The following is a 17177-nucleotide window of genomic DNA, read 5'->3' on the forward strand; positions in this document are numbered from 1 at the left end:
CATGTCCTCCAATATGGTCCCTCATGTGAGCCTTGGCAGATCTCAGTCGTAGAGCTCGATCATTGCTGATTCTGACAAATCTTCGCAGGAAGAGCTTCCCGTCTTGGAGTCCCTTATCAACATTCGTAATCGACTGACAGCGTTGAAGAAGGTGAGGATCGTACTCTTACAGTTTAACATCCATCGAAGGTCGGAGATCGAGTAATCAGAGCCGCTTATCAAGCAAAGCTCTTGTCGCTCATGACCTCCACACGTGCTTCATCCGCTGGAACATCTGCTGAAACCTTAATCCTCTTAGGACACCACCAAGTTCATTCGTGCTCCCGATGTGATGCCAATCTACAACTCGGTCGTGAAACAAGGTGAGTTGCCCCATGCGATGACTGATAAGCCGCCGCTAACAGCTGTGTAGTCACTCGTCTCAACAGCATTCGAGATGACCAATCTCACTCCCACTCGACTCTGTCCAATAACGCCGCTGCCTCATCTTCATCGTCCAAGCCCGCCATTCCCGAACCCAATCGAGTAGACACTGTCTTGGCGGATGTTTTCAGCTTATTGAGTCTGTTCTTCCTTACCATCGGGAAGAGCAGGGAAACACCGGCGACTTACTGCCAAATCGCCTCAATGAGGGTAAGCTCTTCTCTGTGATCAAAAGTGGCTGCCGAAGCTGATTCATCTGTGTTGTAGCAAATCCTGTCACATTGGAACGAGTCAGGAGCATACACCGAAGCATCTCTCGAACCGTTCCGCGAGCGACTAGAATCCTTGAAGCAGGTCATCAAGCAGGACTCGGAGGATGGGAAGCACCCTGAACCGATCGTTCGACTAATGTCGAGGAAGCTTGAGGGAGTTGGTGGGTGTAATTGCGTCGTGCCCGTGGAAGTAGCAAAGCTGACCTCAATCCAGAACACCAACTGAACGACCTCTTGGCCTCGTTGACTGTTCTCTCAGTTGAGTTAGTACCCATACATCAGCGACTCGTCGCGCTACGAAAGCAGCTCTCCGAAATGGCAGCCGAGCCCAAAGTGAATAAGGCAGAGTACAAAGCGATTGTGGAGGAGCTTAGGAAGATTGATTCGTGAGTTTGCCTTACACACACATACACCTGTGTGGAGGAATAACAGAAGCTGACTGCGAATATAGGAAACGAGTGGACGGGAAGTTCCTGGGACCAGGAGGATCATCTGTACCCGAAGGTCAAGCGTTGTTGTCAGGTCTCCTCGAGACATGTTTCGAGATCACACAGGACATCAAGGCTCGAGAAGCGGAGGAGAACGTGGACCCTGCGCTCAAACCTATATACGAGAGACTGTCGGACATGAAGAACCAGCTGGAGCAAATGAGTGAGTGGAGACGAGTATGGTATGACTGGCAGATTGCTGACATCTGAAACAGCGTTGACACACCGATGGACCTTGCGTGAGACGGACCTGTACAAGTGAGCTACCTCACCCCAATTAATGCCTTTCCTTTCACTTATCATCCAATCACACAGCTATGCACTGTCTCTCCGAGAAATCGACACGATGCGAGTGGACGGGAAGTTTGTGGACGCCGAGGGCAACAAGGTGGGTAGCTTCGTCACGGCGCTAGAGTAGTTGCTAACAGTCATCAACTCTTTAGGCTGAAGGGCAATTCGTATGTATCAATATCGACTGGTTGTGAGGTTTTGCTGAGTTTTCTTTAGGCGCTTCTCTTCTTACTTCGACGATGTTATGGTCTCATCTACAGACTGATGTCCGAATCCGAGCCTATCTCTGAAGAGCTTCTGCCAGTGGTACGTTGCTTTCCGTCTGTCGTTTTATGATGCTATGCTGACATTCGCTGCAGGCGAACAAATTGTCCACGATCAAGAAATGTTTGAACGAGGTTCTCAAATATGGCGGGCCCTATACCCCTCGAGATCTCTACCCCTACCACCTCGCACTGCATCAGATCGACTCGTTACGCAAAGACGGCAAGTTCTACGCGGACGACGGAAGTATACCCGAAGGACAAGCTATTCTCGTAGCCCAACTAAGCGAGGCGCACGAGTTGCTTGAGATGTTGAAGGAGAGTATGTCGGAGGACGAGGATGATGATGAGGACGAATAGGCGGGGTGGGCCGAATGAAGGGTTGGATTGATTCGAAAAATGGGTTGTATGTAGACATTTTCTCTTCTCTTTGGTCAAAACACTCTTCATAGTTATCACATCTGGTCGCCCATCTGGGCGTTCAGTTCATGCATCGATTGGACAGAACGCCAATGTTGCCGAAGTGGACACGGAACCAAGGCAACAGTGAGATGTTTCATCTGCCGCACGGTAGCGCAGTCATAGAACTGAATGTATGCTAGACCGGACTTTGTCCTCAGTCGCATATCGCAGACACGGATCGACGATCGCAATGCCCTGTGTGCGCAGTGGATCTTTGTATCCTGATCTTGCTTATCTACACCAGATCCTGCATATCAAAAGTCTGCTTCAAATGACCATTCATGCATTGTTGATGTACGAACACCAATAGATGATCACAGCACAATTTGTTTTACATGTCATTGTGTGCTATCTGTTTTAGGGAACTGAAGTGCTCATTTGTGGGTCTACATGCTTACCTGTTGGCATGATGGTGTTCACATCTAGGGTTTCACAGAGACACACACACACACAGGTTGATTAATTGCTTGATTCAAAAAGGGCAATGCATATACCATGACCTTGTTTCATGAGGCATCCTTGTTAGATCATGGTCTGTGTGACACTAAACATAGACCATCCAGCCAAAAGAAGACCTTTGATGCTGTGCAGACATTTCCAAACTGGGGTCAACCACATAACCTACATAGTGAGATTGAAACTTGCATACAACATTGGCAATCACGCAGCCAAGATTCAATGATCAATGCTTCTGCGGCTATGCATCATTTCAAATCTGTCCAGGAACTGAGGGTGATGCGAATCAATTACCCCTTGTTTGGGCAAACTGTGCATGACCTTGGTTGTCCCTGAAATGGAGTGATTTGAAATTGACCAAGGCTGGGTGGAGCACAGACTGAGACAAGAGATTTATAAGTCTTCTGGTGTGTCCACTTTTTCCCCAAGGACATCTGTCCACTTTCCCACATCCCTCTTTCATTCTCACTTCATCTCTCATACACATTGTCCACCTTGTCCATTTGTATTTGTCCACATCTTCAGTATCTCCATAGTACAAGTATCCATAAAGGTATGTCTGTGCCTTGATTTCTTCTCCCATCAGTGTCCTTTGTGATGAGTGATGAAAAGTTGATGTTTGGATTATTACTATCCCCTCCACATTCCAGGTCCACCGTCACGCGTTTTTCCATCTATCCCATCGCGTCGATAGATCCCCTTCCACATCGTCCGCCCGACCGTCGCTCACGCCTTCGCGTCTGTCCCGACGCTCGCTCCGATCGCCATGCCTCCCAAACGCGCTGCCGCTACGTCTTCCGCCGCAGCTACTACTGCCGCCTACGAATTATCGGACGACTCGCTCGACGATGATGGACTCTTTGACGAGCTCGAATCCGACGAAGAGGATTTGAAACCATCTACGGGGGGTGGGAAGAATAAACCGTTCGATACGGCGACGATCTTGAAGGGACAGCTGAACCAGCCTAGACATATGAGTTTTAGTGCTAAACATATACATGGTGAGTTTTGTCGTTGTCGTCAATCCGTATTGGATCACCATTATTTGTGTGATGTTAGCGAGCGGGGGATAGAACGGCGGGGCGGTAGCGTGACTTTGCGATGAGCGACAGCTAATGTCAAATGCTAGACCTTATTCACATGGGAGGGGTAACTCTTAACCCGTCTTACCAACGTGATGTCGTTTGGCCAGAAGCCAAGATGATAGCGTTGATCCAATCGCTTATGCTGGTGAGTGTGCTCTTGGAAATCCGTCTCCGTCTGCTTGCTCATTTCTGATTCACCATTGTTTAGAACTACTACATCCCTCCTGTGGTCTTCGCTGTGGAAGATACAGCCGACGACAAACTACGAGTGTGCATCGACGGAAAACAACGTTGTACCTCGATTGTCTACTTCATGGACGGCAAAATCCCTTTTATCTCACCTCATACCAAGACGCGATTCTGGTACAACAAACAAGCGAGTGGGAGGCCGGGGACTCAGTTGCCTATGGCGTTGAAGAACAGGTTCGATACGATAGCTATCCAGGTGGTGGAATACGATAATATTCCAGATGAACAGCAGAGAGATATCTTCCGTGAGTCAATTTCCGTGTTCTCCCCTTCAAGTCCCTCCATTCTCACAGCGACTGGCTCTTGTCTACGAAGTCATACCTCCTTGACTGTGAAATGCAATGACTGACTCGCACTCGCTTGCAGAACGTGTCCAGATGGGTGTCGCTTTGTCCCCCGCCGAGAAGCTGCAAGCTATCCCTGGTCCTTGGCCAGAATGGATCCTGGCGCTGGAGAGGAAATATATCGCCGAGCCGGATACCCTTAGCACTATACTCGATTGGGACATCAAACGAGGGAAGCCGTTCCAGAACTTGGCAGGTTTCCTCATGATTGCGATTGACACGTCGAAGCAAGTCGTTCCAACAGCAGCATCCCAGAAGGCGTTTGTCAGTCGTGCTGATCCAGTAAGTCCGAGTGTCGACCTTCATCTCCCCCGTAGAGTGTCGCTAATGCTTCTTCTCGTAGCCTGAGGGAGGATTCAAAAAGCGAGTAGAGATGGCTCTGTCACTCTTCATCAACTTAGCATCCAATCATTATGATCTCGCTTTCAAGAGTACTCCTAAACGACTTGCTCCTGTCGGTAAGTGTATTGTCAATCTGTGCGGACGAGATCATCGCTAAGTGAAGGGGCATGCCATGCTACAGAATTTTGGTTTATCGCCTACTTGATTTACCTCCGCATGGGCAATCTCTCATTACAGCGGATCGCGGAGAAGGTCTCCGAAATCCGTGCGACCGTTCACGCTAGGTTCCCCGGTCGAGTGTATGCCAACAAGCTAGTCATGAGCACGATCCGTGAGATGATCAATGCCATACCGAAGAAACGTACTTTGAACGAGATTCCTGCTGCGGAAGAGTTTGAAGGTGACGAAGATGTGGATGCGAGAGATCAGAGAGCGATGAAGAGGAATAGGAAGGAAGATGAACGTGATCCGACTTATGCCGGTGAAGCGATAGAGAGGACGATTGGTGGACCGGCTAATTCGCCTATCACCGCGAAGAGATCGAAACAGAATGCCGACGCAGGACCAGCACCAAGACCAGCCCCCGTCGACGTGAAAGCCAATATTGTTCAGCGAGCGAATGGCGGCGCCGGGTCATTACCTACTCCTCAGACTTCCGTGCCGCAACAGAACCCATATCAGCCTCAGCCCCGCGCCACCAACGGACAGGTGAGTGGGCCTTGAACAAGTCGTTTTGGAGACACTCCAGCTGATTGAAACAGAACTATTCTCCTTCCCTTTCCCATGCCCAGGCGTACCCTCAGCCCGGTCAGCAGTACCATCAACAACAGCAGCAGCAGCCTACGTCTTGGCCTGCGGGACAGCCGATGACAGCAGAGCAACTGAGAGCGTACACCCAACAGAGAGTGTACCAGCAGCAACAACAGCAGAGGCAAGGGGGACAGCAGCAGTATTATGGGTGATGACGGGGAATTCGATGAACGCGGGGAAGGATGTCTATATTTAAGATTAGAAGCGATGTTGTGAGGTGACACCGTAATGTTTATAGCATGCATGACTAGGTGTTCTTGACCTGTGCGATATTTTTGAGCCCGTCGACGATGGTACGGTCGCGTCTAGTATTGACGTACTCTTTCGTGCTTGCGTAGAGTGTAACTTTCCACCGGTGTATGTTTATACCTCCACTTTGATTGTTTTGACATTTCACAAAATCATTCGCAACAGTCTTTCTCTCATTCTCTTACCTATCTATTCCTTTCTTCTCCAACATCATACTTCCGACCTAGAGAACCAAATCAAAGAGAATGACCAACGATAACGACCAACCTCAAAGCAGCTCTACGGCTCACGCTACGACGCCCTTCGTGTCGGAGCACGAACCCCTCGCTACTGAATTACATCCGATTTCCGATGCTACGATTACCGTTAGGGTGATCAAGAGTTTTGAATTTAGGACACAGAAGAGTTTGGTGTTGCAGCATTTGGATTTGAGGTCTTTGACAGTTGGACAGTTGATGGAGAGGGTTAGACAAGGTGAGTAATCCGGGTTTATAGGGACAAACTTCGAGCGAAGGTGCTTGACTTGCTGAGGGATGGAGGAGAAGAGAGTCGTCGAAGGGCGATGCGGCAGTGAGAGTGGGATAGAGTTAAGGGTGGTGAATACCAGCGCGGCGAGGGATGCCTCGTCAATGCTGGTATGATTTTGATCTGCCGAAATGTGCGGCCGGAATCGAAAGAGGACGAAAAACTCAGCAGCCTTGCAAAGCTGTCGCTGTCAAATACTGCAGAAGTGCCGAGCTGATATCTTTCGCATAACTCATAGAAATTCAAAAACAATCAGGCTTCAAGCCGTATCGAACATTGAAACTTGGCAAGTCGCTCCTGTCCCACCAAGCATTCCCCTAGCCACTTCTTCTCTGCTTCGAGGCGAATGCTGACGTTGTAGGATGTTGATAATGCTCAGATACGATGAAGCTCTACACCGTCGCCCACGGCTCAAAAGTACGTCTTCAATCACTCCTCTGTCTAACAGTCCTCATCTTCGCCAGGCATGCTGATGGTTTGGCGACTTATCGCAGACATCAAATTTGATCATCAACCTGAATCATGACGAGTGGATATTGGATGAGAACAAGATATTGGCAGAGGTCGGAGCTCGTGAGTTTGCGCCTTAGGTCGTTTCATCTACCACCCGACCGAACACTGTCCTTCGTCTATCATCAGTCTGCGCGCCGCCTTCCGTTATCCTGACGCGATCTCCTCGTCATCTTGGTGTTCCATGACCACTAGTCGTGATGTTTGGATTGTGCTAATCAATGCTCTCACCAGAAAACGAGACAGAACTGTCATTCTTCAATCGAGAATCTTACGAGGCATTCAAACTTGACCCAGAGGTGGGTTTCAGGTCTTTACGTCCGTCAAACTAGGTCAGAACTGACTTCGATATCCAGGTCAAATGGGATTGATCGAATCAACAATGTCATCATCACGCACAGTTCCCTGCTCATAGACACACTGACTTCATATAAATGCATGCATCTTTGTATACCCATTTACTTTCCCCTTCCGAACCATCCACCCAACCAACCTTTCTTCCCCTCACCACCAGCACCAGCACCACCGCCGCCTGCTCGTCCTTCGTCTTCATCATCCCTGTTCGTAGCAGCTGGAGTAGCTTCCCTCGTTCCTCGTTGCTTCACACTCTCCACAACCTTGTTGACCGTAGCTCCTGCTACTTCTGCCACAGCGCCCACTGTGCTCCGTACAGCCTTCTCCCTCTTGCCGCCCAAAACTTCTAGCTCCTCGATAGGAAGGTCGACATAGTTGAAGGCCATGTCGAAGAAGACGGGCTTGTCAATCTTCTCAGCGAACAGAGCTCGCTTAGTGGCGCTCTCGAGATCGTTGATATCCGTTTCCAACTTCTCCAGCTCAGAAGGCGGGAGAGTAACGATGAGTTCTTCGAGAGGTGTGGCGGGATCAACGAGGTATGACTTCGCTTGACGGATCGATAGTGCCGCGGCTGAAAGAAGCTGGATAGCGGAACCATAGGATGGAGTAGGGTGGAGACAGTGTAATCGTGCAAGAGTGTAGCATCTGCAACGAGATCAAATCAGCATCTGTAGCAAGGCATGACGGATTCGTCGAAGCTGTCGCATGAACTCACTTTGTCGCGTGGAAATACGCCTCGAGTCCTTCTACACCACCCCTGACGCCCTCTTTCTCTTGAACAACACTCAACTCGCTGGCCTGTCTCAGACTCTGCAACACCGTATCATAGAGCTTGACAACCCCTCCGAGAGTCTTGACAACCTCTTCGACGCGCATTTTCCCGCCTGTAATCTTGAACTTGGTCGGGTCGGACGGAAGTGATTGGCCCGACGAGGAGAGGGTCTCGACGAGAGCGAGATCACGTTGGATTCGGTGGGTGAGTAAGAGGTAGATGATGTATTGGTGAGCGAGGGAAAGGGATTGAGCAGTCTTGGTAGATCGCAACGAGGTGGACGAGCCGGATGCCTATGCAATCAAGTGTAATGGGTTAGCAACTCTCGGGATGTAAGATAATGCGAGACCCACCTCGTGATCTTCTAGCAGCTTCCTGGCTACACCCTCCGCTTCTCCGAGAACACTCAGAACCCTGTCCCAACCCTTCATACCTTTCCCACCTTTCCCCTTCGCACCGCTCTTCTTGCCTTCCTCCAACTTGTTCAATACCTCTTGGACTCTGACCATGACTCCTACGATTTCTGCATTTCTCAATTCCACTTTCTCTCCCGCAAACTCCACATCTTCCAACCTCTTGCGACCCTTTTCCATCTCCTCGACGCCTGTCTCGCCTCTCAAACCCTCAATCAACTTGCCCAATCCAGGCAAGGCTTCTTCCATGACTTCTTCATCAACATCTTTCATAACACCTTCGATATCGTGCGATTCCGGTCTGCCCAATTTGTATGCGCAGAATCGGATCAACGGATCTTGAGCATCGATAAACTCGATTGCCAAAGCCTCGTCATACGAATCTTTAGCGCCTTCAGAAAGAGTGGTAAGGATCCGACGACGAACTGCAAGGTCCGACAGCGCTGAAATCCAATTAGATCGTTCGAAAGCGTTTTCCGCCCGGATAGTCAGATGGTAGATCGTCACTTCGGCCAGAGTCCTCTGATCAACTTTCACACCACCACCAGTCGAAGAAGAGGTTGTGGTGGCAGCGAGAGATTGAACGATCTCATAGAGTTGAGTGGAGAGTTTGAGAGCTCGACGAAGCCATGAGATTTGATCACGTTTGATAGTAGGTGTTTTCGATTTGATCGCTTTGAATTCGTGTGAATGAGCAAGTGCTCGTTCGGCGGAGAACAAGAGGAGGTGAAGTTGTCTGAACGAAGAAAGGGAAAACGAACGAATCAGCTCAATGCCATTTCGGTCGAACGAGCTCTTCGGACTCACTTTATATCCTTGACGGAGTTGGCATCAACCGTGGCAGGCGCCTTGTACACCTTTCCTTTCCCACATGTCGACCCGGTGACTTGACGCAATCGGTGGATCTTGTTTGCGCAGTGACGACTACGAAAGCATCTGTATGAGCTCCTCTGACAATTTACAGTACTGAAAGCGTTTAGCTCACCGGTATCGCTCATTGTCACCATTACGAAGACCGTAGACTGCTCGTTCTTTGCTCAACAAGCTGAGCACTGAGCGGGAGGTACAACAGCCGGATTAGCTCTCATCTCGCCAGAAGGGGCGGTGCGGACTCACGCTTGAATGAGAGATCGGTCTGCTGCGATGCCATACTGCTCGGTATTCGCTATAGATTAGGGGACAGACGGTAACAGAGATAGTGGTGATGTTGTATATTGCGTGAATGAATGATAGATAGCCGTGTATGGTGAGAGTGCTGTAGGGGGGAATTGATCGAGTGAGAGTTTGACGAGTTTATCCTGACACGTGGTTTTAAACAGTGTACATGTACATGTTGTGCCTGACATCAACGCTCTCCTTCGCTACACCTTCGAGATGACTTCGAGATATCTTTGATATTGTGTCTTCGAGTTTTACAGTATATCCCTTATCTACACTTTCACCCTTTTCACCACTATCAACAACATGTCAGGACGAGTGAGTCTGCCTTCCCCCATTAGCACTTACAGATTTGCTGCGATTTGTCGAAATGTGCTTCACGCGTACCACGACCAGCACCTTCCTCCTTCTTTACCACAACAAACTCATCGCCAACTAACACAAGACAAGAAGAATCACTTTACTGACCCCATCACCTACCACAGGGCGGCCGAGGCGGCTCAAGAGGCGGTGCACCCCAACAAGGCGAGAAGAAGAAGCGCGAATCGATCTTGAACCTGGCACAATACGTGGACAAGTCTGTCAAAGTGAAATTCATGGGTGGACGAGAGGGTGAGTTGTTGTATCATGCTTGTCATTGGAAGACAAGGACAGTGGGGACGATAGAATCGAGGAATGCAAGGAGAGGATCAGGGTGGTTTGGTCGTGCGGGAAGGCTCTTGACATTGGGCTGTTCATCGATCAAGAAGATTTACTGATAGCTATGCTCCTCAGTCACTGGCACATTAAAAGGATTCGATCAACTGATGAACCTGGTCATGGACGACGTTGTAGAGGAGTACGAGAGTAAGTTTGGCTTTCCGTCACAGCCTTATCTCCCCTTCCTTAAGCTCAGAAGAACAACCACTTGTCCATGCTCGATATTTGTGATCACCCTTCTAGCAACAACTGATGTACCTGTCACTACTTTCTGCAGACAACGCCCTCCCTTCTCGATCATTAGGTCTGGTCGTCCTGCGAGGTCCTAATATCGTCCTCATAAGTCCCACAGATGGCTCAGCGGGTAGGTCTATCTAACTCCATCAACCTATGTCCCTTCCTCATACATGTTTCCACACACACCATGAGAAGATTTGAGTTTCGACTGACTGTGAATCGTGTTTTGCAGAGATCGAAAACCCTTTCCAATAGTTTACACAGAGAAATATATATGGGCAGATGTATCATTAGAAATAACGAGACTCGTCTCTCAGTTTGGTCAAGCGATATCCAGACGTTGTTATTGAGATCTGGCTTGTGATACAATGACCATGGTCGACGACACTTAGATCGATCAGATTGCATTCCTATGCCCTGACAATGCTATGGCATTCATCACCCTCCCATGCTCTATTCAACCTTGATATCCTCTCTTCGACTTGCTCCTATACTCTTATCCAGCTCCTTCCCCATCCCCCTCAATACCGTCTCAACTCTCCCCACCTCACACATCAGACTCTTCCCTCTATCTAGTCTCACAAGGGGTGGTATCTTCCCGAGGCGGCTCGCGTTCGTCGTCTTCTCTTTCTCAAAGACTGCTTTTACGATCTCTTCCATCTTGATAGGTGTCAAGTCGCCTGTGTAGGTGTCGACGATGGCATCAGGTCCGCGAGGGGCGATCGCATCTTGGATAAGGTAATGTTCCAGATCCGGAAGCAGTGTCACTTCGAGCGCGTATCTGCCAAATCAAGGGTTTGTTAGCAGTCTCCTCGACTTGATTGTTCTTGAGGTGACATCGCTCACCTTCTGCGCTCATGATCCCGCACGAGTCTGAAGCCTCCAACACTCATCACGACCAAATTCCACCCGTCTTTACTCATGTCTTGTGAGACGAGCAAGACCGGTAAGGTCGATTTCAACAACCCTACGAATTCCCGTCCCACCGAACCTTCTCTTACTCGTTCTCTACGTGAGGACGTGAGCTCGTTCAGCTTTGCACTGAGCAACGGCGCAAGTATGTCATGCGTGTTATCCTGAGCTCCATCAAGATCGGCTTTGGGAGCGAGACTGGGAGCGGGAGTGTCGCGGAAGAAGGTAACTTGATATGAATCGTTATTTGGCGTGTAGGTGATGGAGGCGTTGTAGCCCTTGGCGTAAGACAGTGTCGCTTTACGCAAGTCGAAAGACAACATCTTGACATCTTTGAAGGCGTCCAGTTTGCTTAGGCGATTGACTAGACGTTGAGCACATCACGGTCAGCGTCACCTTGCTTTTCCCACGTGCAACGAGTGGCAGGTGCGGATCCGTCGACTTACCTTCCCCAGCCACGACAATGACCTTGCTCAATCTCTCCCATTGCTCCAAGAACGAAGGGACACATCTTGAGATATCTTTGGCTCTGAATTTGACGATCGAAGAAGCTGGGTCAAAAGTGATACCCTCGGCTCGAGCAGACTCGCAATCAGTCTCTCGCTCATCTGCCAGACCTGCGTTTGCACCTGTTTCAGAGGTCATTGACGGTTGATGTCGAAGTTGCACGATTGTCACCACCTAATGCGAGGAGATCAGCACTCTCATCACGTCACTCAGAGACGTCAATGTGGCAAACTCACCTCACACCCTCCGCCCTTCCACCATCCTTCGATCTGCAGACACACTCTAGGCATAGCCACTTCCAACGCAGCGCCGCCCCCACCGCCTTTGACTCCACCTCTCAAGAGATCTCCAACTTCCACACAGATGGTAGGTACCATCCCTGCCAATGGCGAAGTACTTCTCGGTGCACCGGGACCTGATGTGGGTGGGTATTGCTGAGTGTAAGGAATTGAGCGGTCTTTGAGTTGTTGTTCAACGATTGTTTGAGCAACGAGAGCACTGCAGAGTGATATAGTAAGTATTGGGTCACCAAGCTATGCAAAGGATTGTCGAGACTCACTTGCACAGGATGTAAAGGTCTTTCAGGTCGCGATTATCGATTTCGTACCTGTCGTTGGTGGTTAGCTTTGGCAGTCCTCATGTCTGTTGATGTTTGGGGGCGGACTCACGTGGACCCAGTCCGTTCTCCACCACCCTTTCTCCTCGCCCTCAGCTTGTCCAAGTCCATCGTTGTCCTGTCTCCGATTGCCAATTTCAGACCAAGGCCAGTATCGTTTGTCACTCGAATGAGCTTTAGCGCCTCGAACGCCACTCCATTAGGCGTGACCTTTGTTATGAAGTAGTGAGTCGTCGATGATGAAAGCGGAACAAAGATGGTAGTGGCGGGGTGAAGGTCCGCTTTTCCGAGATCTGCAGGTGATGGCGTAGATGGCATGAGAACTGGTCTCTCAGGGGGGACGAAATCTCTGCTTACCTTGCGATCGCAAAGCCAATCGACGAGTAGGCTGCCAGCCTAATAATCTCATTTGGTCCTCCATATTCTCGGTGATGATCTGTGGATCACATCAGTTTACCCTTTTAAATGAGTGGTGAGGTCGCACTCACAGCAATCGTCAATCGTCCTACATCATCGACCAATCTGGATTTGCCCTCGTTGACAGACGTGGTGGCCAACTTCACCCTGTTCGCTCTCGCCTCGTTACCGATTGCGCCGTCATCTTCAATCTCGATTGATCCATTGTGGGACGACACCCCGATGTGTAAGGACCATAAACGGTTTCTGGATGGCAGGGGTATCTGCAGAGTGAGCGGGAGGGACAAGGTGAGATCGTCCGATTCTCGTAGAGTAGGTTGATTAAGCAATGTCTGAATGACCCTTGGAGAAGCGAGAAGCGAAGCGGTGTGTGTTCGGGTGAGGTGAGCAGCATGAGCCCGCGTCGCAGTGGACAGTAGATCTTCGATGCTCAATGAATTCGGGTCCTGTTCAATTTTATGATCAGCACTGGCCAAACGCCGTTCACCGACCTTCACCCACAATTTTCACAAAGCTTCCGTCCATCAAGTCACCAACTTTCAGACCGCCGCCCACACCGATCTCTCCTATCTCCCACTTCACACCCAGATTCAGATTCAGCACCCTCTCACTTGGCTTCATCCCACCAGATGATAGACCGCCCAGCAAGGTTTCGACTTCGTTCTGCACAGCGCTAGTCTCATCGAGTGAAATGCTCAGAATACCTCCAACCATAGGAGCACGTGATGCACCTTGTGATCCAGGCGGAGGAGCTTTACGACCAACGGCTGCTTGCTGTTGCTGTTGCACTTGAGCAGGTCGTGGGCGACTACAGCAAGCACGATCAGTATTGCTACAGGGAGAGTGTTTGAGAAAAGCCGGACGTACATCCAGTACTTGATTCGTAGAGTCTTTGCTGTCCTATCCATCTCCACAATAAGTTGACCTCGCCATTTACCTTGGCTGAGAGTCGCAGCTTGAGAAAATAGCGTTTCCAGCTGGTATGACAAAGAAAGGTGTTCTACGCAATGGTTGTCAGATGTTGACCAATTACCGCTCTCGGGAGTTCTGAGATCAACTCACGAAGGAAATTGTACAGCCTGACCAAAGGTGCGTCGACAGTCTGCCCTTCTTTCGTCTCCACATCGCCATCCTCGGGCTTCGGCTTCTCCGCACTTCCCCCTGGCGTCTCCACCACAACTTCCCCATCCGTGCTTGACAGACTTTCCACTTCTTTCGGCGCTAGCACTTCTAAATTCGCGAGATCTAAGATCCCCTGCCTCTCGTCCCCTTCGAATCTCTTCGCTTTGGTCTCCGCACCACTACCACCCGGATCATCTGTCCCCTTCTCTTTCACTTTCCAACCCCATTCCACACCTGTCAACCACCATCTAGCGCCCTCTCCAAATCCGACTACAGTCATCTCCGCTCTCCACCCGTTTCCTTTGGCATACATCCGTCCATCTCGGATATCTTCAACGACGAGCTCTGGCGGGAAATAGTCTAGACATCGAAGTCGGTAGCGAATTTGCCGATTAAGCCGTTTTAGCAATTTGAGGATTGCCGAGTTGGTCAAACGAGGTTTGGAAAGATATGGGTCGGTGAGCGATGTGGGTAGTCGATTGTATGTCCCGGTGGTAAGAAGTGACAAAGCAGTAAGCAAGTCGGGATTCCGTTCTCTGCGAAGAGTATCAGCGTTTTGCGACAGCAAGAAGTAAACAAGAGATTTACCTGAGACTCTCTATTCCCTTGGTGACATGTCTGATATGAAGCACTGCTGAATCGTGTTGACTGTTTTGATGTTGAAAATAGTACTGAACCCTCTTCGCATCCGTTACTTTGCCTCTGATCACCGTCACCGAATCGTTATCGTTCGGTTGCGCTTTCGCTTTCCCCTTCCCGACAAACGATCCGGGCGAGGTATCGTTTGAATCGCCATTCGAATGTGGAGTAGGGAACGATGCAGCTCCAGTGGTCTGGTGAGCGTTCGTCTGTGAAGTCGATGGTAAGGCGGATGTTGAGTGTTGGACCGAGGCGATATCCGCCGCTGCTTTCCATCGTAGGACGGCAAGGTATTTGAGCAAAGCTTGTCGGGTCGTTTTGGCGTAGTCGATGATATGTTTCGGCCGTTGTTTCGCTGGAAGGGACGGAAGTCTGCACACCAGGGAAAATGGCGTGTCAGCGAGTGGATGATGACGGAGATATCAAGCGACTCAGCAGAGTCAAGACGTCAACTTACGCTTCGCCAACCAACAACCTCAAATCACCATACCCCTTCCTCACAAGTCTATCCAACAATGGACCTAGAGCAACATTCTCACTCTCAAAGTATGGCGGTAATTCGTCTTCAATCTGATCTTCCGTCGGTGTCGGATAAGCAAAGTATGGCTCTGGACCAAGTTGCGGGTTCGATGGTGCAACAGAAACGGGAGGTGGTGGTAAAGTCGATGTTGACGCTACCCCGTTAAGCGAGGTAGAAGTCATTTTGAGTGGAAACCCACAAGGGTTAATCTCGAGTCTGTACACAGAGTGAAGTGGGGATGACTACAAGTTGTCGATGAGGGCCGCCATCTCGTCGTTGAGATGAGGATGGTTGGGTTATATGTATCAAGTAGAAGAGCAAGCAATGAAGATGGAAAGGCTAATTGATTCACCATCCATCATTGATTCACTCACTCGCGACTCTCCTATATCGGTGAAATAGGCATCCGGGTTCCAGCGTGCCTAAGTGGTCTGATCGGCCACCACCGATTGTCTGGTTGATTGATCACCGTGCTAGTTACCCATGAGTCCACCTCATGTAAAACGTATCTATTTCCAGATCGTATCTTACGATTGGGACACGTTAAGGACACGACACGACACGACACAATGTCCGATCTTTCAGCTTCTTTGCTCGCGGTCCTTGAGCGCGGGACAAAGGCCGATCGACTCGGCAAGCTCATACAGGAAGCGTTGGTTCTGGTACAGACTGTGCTTAGTGATCTAGGGTGAGTGTCCACAATTCTCCTATTGGATTTGACAAGTAGACATGAGCTGACGATGTAAGTAGAGAGGAAGCCGTTGCGATCTCGTTCAATGGTGGTAAAGACTGTACGTCAACTTATCCCTGCTCTCGAGCTACTTGGTATCCCTGCTGTCCACTACGGGTATATGATTCGCGAGCTGACAAATGTTGCACGTCAATAGGTACTGTCCTTCTCCATATCTACGCAGCGGTCCTATACGCGAATCACGTCGCCGACATACCCTCACATCTCCGACCCCTCGCTTCGAAAGACATAAATGTTCCCTCTGCTCCCCCACCAGTCGTATCGCACGATCAACCCATATCCCCCTCTCCATCATTATCAGCACCAGCAACTGCTCCTCCCCCACTTCCATCTCCCACCCCCTCTACACCAAACCCACACCCCCACGCAACGCACCGTCATCCTCAAAGCGACTCTGCAAGTCTACCCTATCCGCCTATCCGATCAATCTACATCACTGCACCTAATCCTTTTCCAACGCTAGACGAATTTGTCCTTGATATTACGAAACGATATGCGATGGATCTTTATAGATTTGGCGGGGGGATGAAAGCTGCTCTGGAGGAGTATTTGGGATGTGGAGGAGGGAAGGGTGTCAAGGGAGTATTGGTAGGCACAAGACAGGGTGATCCGAATGGTGGTGAGTGCGCGTTGTCTTCATCACATCTGGGTGTGGAAATCAAGTCACAACATGGCGGGTTCGGGCGGGTCAATTCTGCATCATCTACCCCTGCTAACTTCCACTTCCCTTTCTCGCCCCCCGTAGAAGTCCCAATTCTAGCCTATACAGACCCTTCATGGCCGCAATTCCTTCGAATCCATCCTATCCTACATTGGACATACGCAGACGTTTGGGATTTCTTGCTCGAACTTCACGTACCCTACTGTACACTATATGACGAAGGGTGAGTTACGTCTCCCTCTCCTCGTCCCAAATTAGGGTGACTAATTCGCTTTCATACATCAGATATACGTCACTTGGTTCGACGACAAATACCTCCCCAAACCCATTATTACGAAATCCATCTTCTGAATCAGGCTGGGATCCAGCATACAAGCGTGAGTTGATCAGCTGTACACCCGTGCTCCGTGCTTGTAGCAGATCGAGCTGACGATTCTGACTTATCCCATCAGTCCAGGACGCTTCACAAGAACGTGCAGGAAGACATTGATCTCTCTACACTAGCAAATATCTTAATAGTACCCCGCATAGTAACATAGATACCCACATAGACATGCTTAGACTCATCTAATCAACTAATCAAAACCCATGCATTCGTAGATTCTACCCGTATATACACCAAGAACGTCA

General features: G+C 49.7%; 7 protein-coding genes across 7 annotated transcripts; 5 read left to right on the forward strand and 2 right to left on the reverse strand.

The window, feature by feature from the left end:
* Window position 1: 1 nt before the first annotated feature.
* CI109_107327 (uncharacterized protein) lies at window positions 2–2097 on the forward strand (the record flags this gene model as incomplete). Its single annotated transcript, XM_032005889.2, has 12 exons — window positions 2–25; window positions 89–151; window positions 299–362; window positions 413–633; window positions 691–856; window positions 910–1081; window positions 1147–1346; window positions 1399–1441; window positions 1499–1571; window positions 1627–1641; window positions 1691–1780; window positions 1834–2097. 12 exons carry the CDS (start codon window positions 2–4, stop codon window positions 2095–2097), a joined length of 1395 nt encoding a protein of 464 aa, XP_031859896.2.
* Window positions 2098–3421: 1324 nt separating this feature from the next.
* Window positions 3422–5637, forward strand: CI109_107328 (uncharacterized protein; the record flags this gene model as incomplete). Its single annotated transcript, XM_032005888.1, has 7 exons — window positions 3422–3656; window positions 3785–3885; window positions 3949–4234; window positions 4356–4615; window positions 4677–4791; window positions 4857–5383; window positions 5437–5637. The coding sequence occupies 7 exons, from the start codon at window positions 3422–3424 to the stop codon at window positions 5635–5637; spliced, it is 1725 nt and encodes a 574-aa protein (XP_031859895.1).
* Window positions 5638–5979: 342 nt separating this feature from the next.
* On the forward strand, window positions 5980–7140 carry CI109_107329 (uncharacterized protein; the record flags this gene model as incomplete). Its single annotated transcript, XM_065968018.1, has 6 exons — window positions 5980–6208; window positions 6498–6545; window positions 6639–6676; window positions 6754–6832; window positions 7004–7068; window positions 7126–7140. The coding sequence occupies 6 exons, from the start codon at window positions 5980–5982 to the stop codon at window positions 7138–7140; spliced, it is 474 nt and encodes a 157-aa protein (XP_065824090.1).
* Window positions 7141–7227: 87 nt separating this feature from the next.
* CI109_107330 (uncharacterized protein) lies at window positions 7228–9458 on the reverse strand (the record flags this gene model as incomplete). Its single annotated transcript, XM_032005886.1, has 6 exons — window positions 7228–7768; window positions 7839–8188; window positions 8249–9044; window positions 9116–9232; window positions 9294–9360; window positions 9425–9458. The coding sequence occupies 6 exons, from the start codon at window positions 9456–9458 to the stop codon at window positions 7228–7230; spliced, it is 1905 nt and encodes a 634-aa protein (XP_031859893.1).
* Window positions 9459–9772: 314 nt separating this feature from the next.
* CI109_107331 (uncharacterized protein) lies at window positions 9773–10657 on the forward strand (the record flags this gene model as incomplete). Its single annotated transcript, XM_032005885.1, has 5 exons — window positions 9773–9784; window positions 9952–10078; window positions 10241–10312; window positions 10443–10529; window positions 10635–10657. 5 exons carry the CDS (start codon window positions 9773–9775, stop codon window positions 10655–10657), a joined length of 321 nt encoding a protein of 106 aa, XP_031859892.1.
* A 198-nt stretch (window positions 10658–10855) lies between these two features.
* CI109_107332 (uncharacterized protein) lies at window positions 10856–15317 on the reverse strand (the record flags this gene model as incomplete). The annotated part of the gene is made up of 13 exons (XM_032005884.1): window positions 10856–11183; window positions 11249–11678; window positions 11761–11995; window positions 12058–12319; window positions 12381–12428; window positions 12490–12730; window positions 12795–12873; window positions 12926–13300; window positions 13356–13662; window positions 13722–13854; window positions 13917–14512; window positions 14565–14987; window positions 15073–15317. The coding sequence occupies 13 exons, from the start codon at window positions 15315–15317 to the stop codon at window positions 10856–10858; spliced, it is 3702 nt and encodes a 1233-aa protein (XP_031859891.1).
* Window positions 15318–15704: 387 nt separating this feature from the next.
* CI109_107333 (uncharacterized protein) lies at window positions 15705–17037 on the forward strand (the record flags this gene model as incomplete). Its single annotated transcript, XM_032005883.1, has 6 exons — window positions 15705–15823; window positions 15886–15926; window positions 16023–16505; window positions 16632–16770; window positions 16833–16924; window positions 17000–17037. 6 exons carry the CDS (start codon window positions 15705–15707, stop codon window positions 17035–17037), a joined length of 912 nt encoding a protein of 303 aa, XP_031859890.1.
* Between the last annotated feature and the right edge of the window lie 140 nt (window positions 17038–17177).

The sequence above is a fragment of the Kwoniella shandongensis genome, chromosome 14, assembly GCF_008629635.2.
Source record: "Kwoniella shandongensis chromosome 14, complete sequence".
Taxonomy (NCBI): Eukaryota; Fungi; Basidiomycota; class Tremellomycetes; order Tremellales; family Cryptococcaceae; genus Kwoniella; species Kwoniella shandongensis.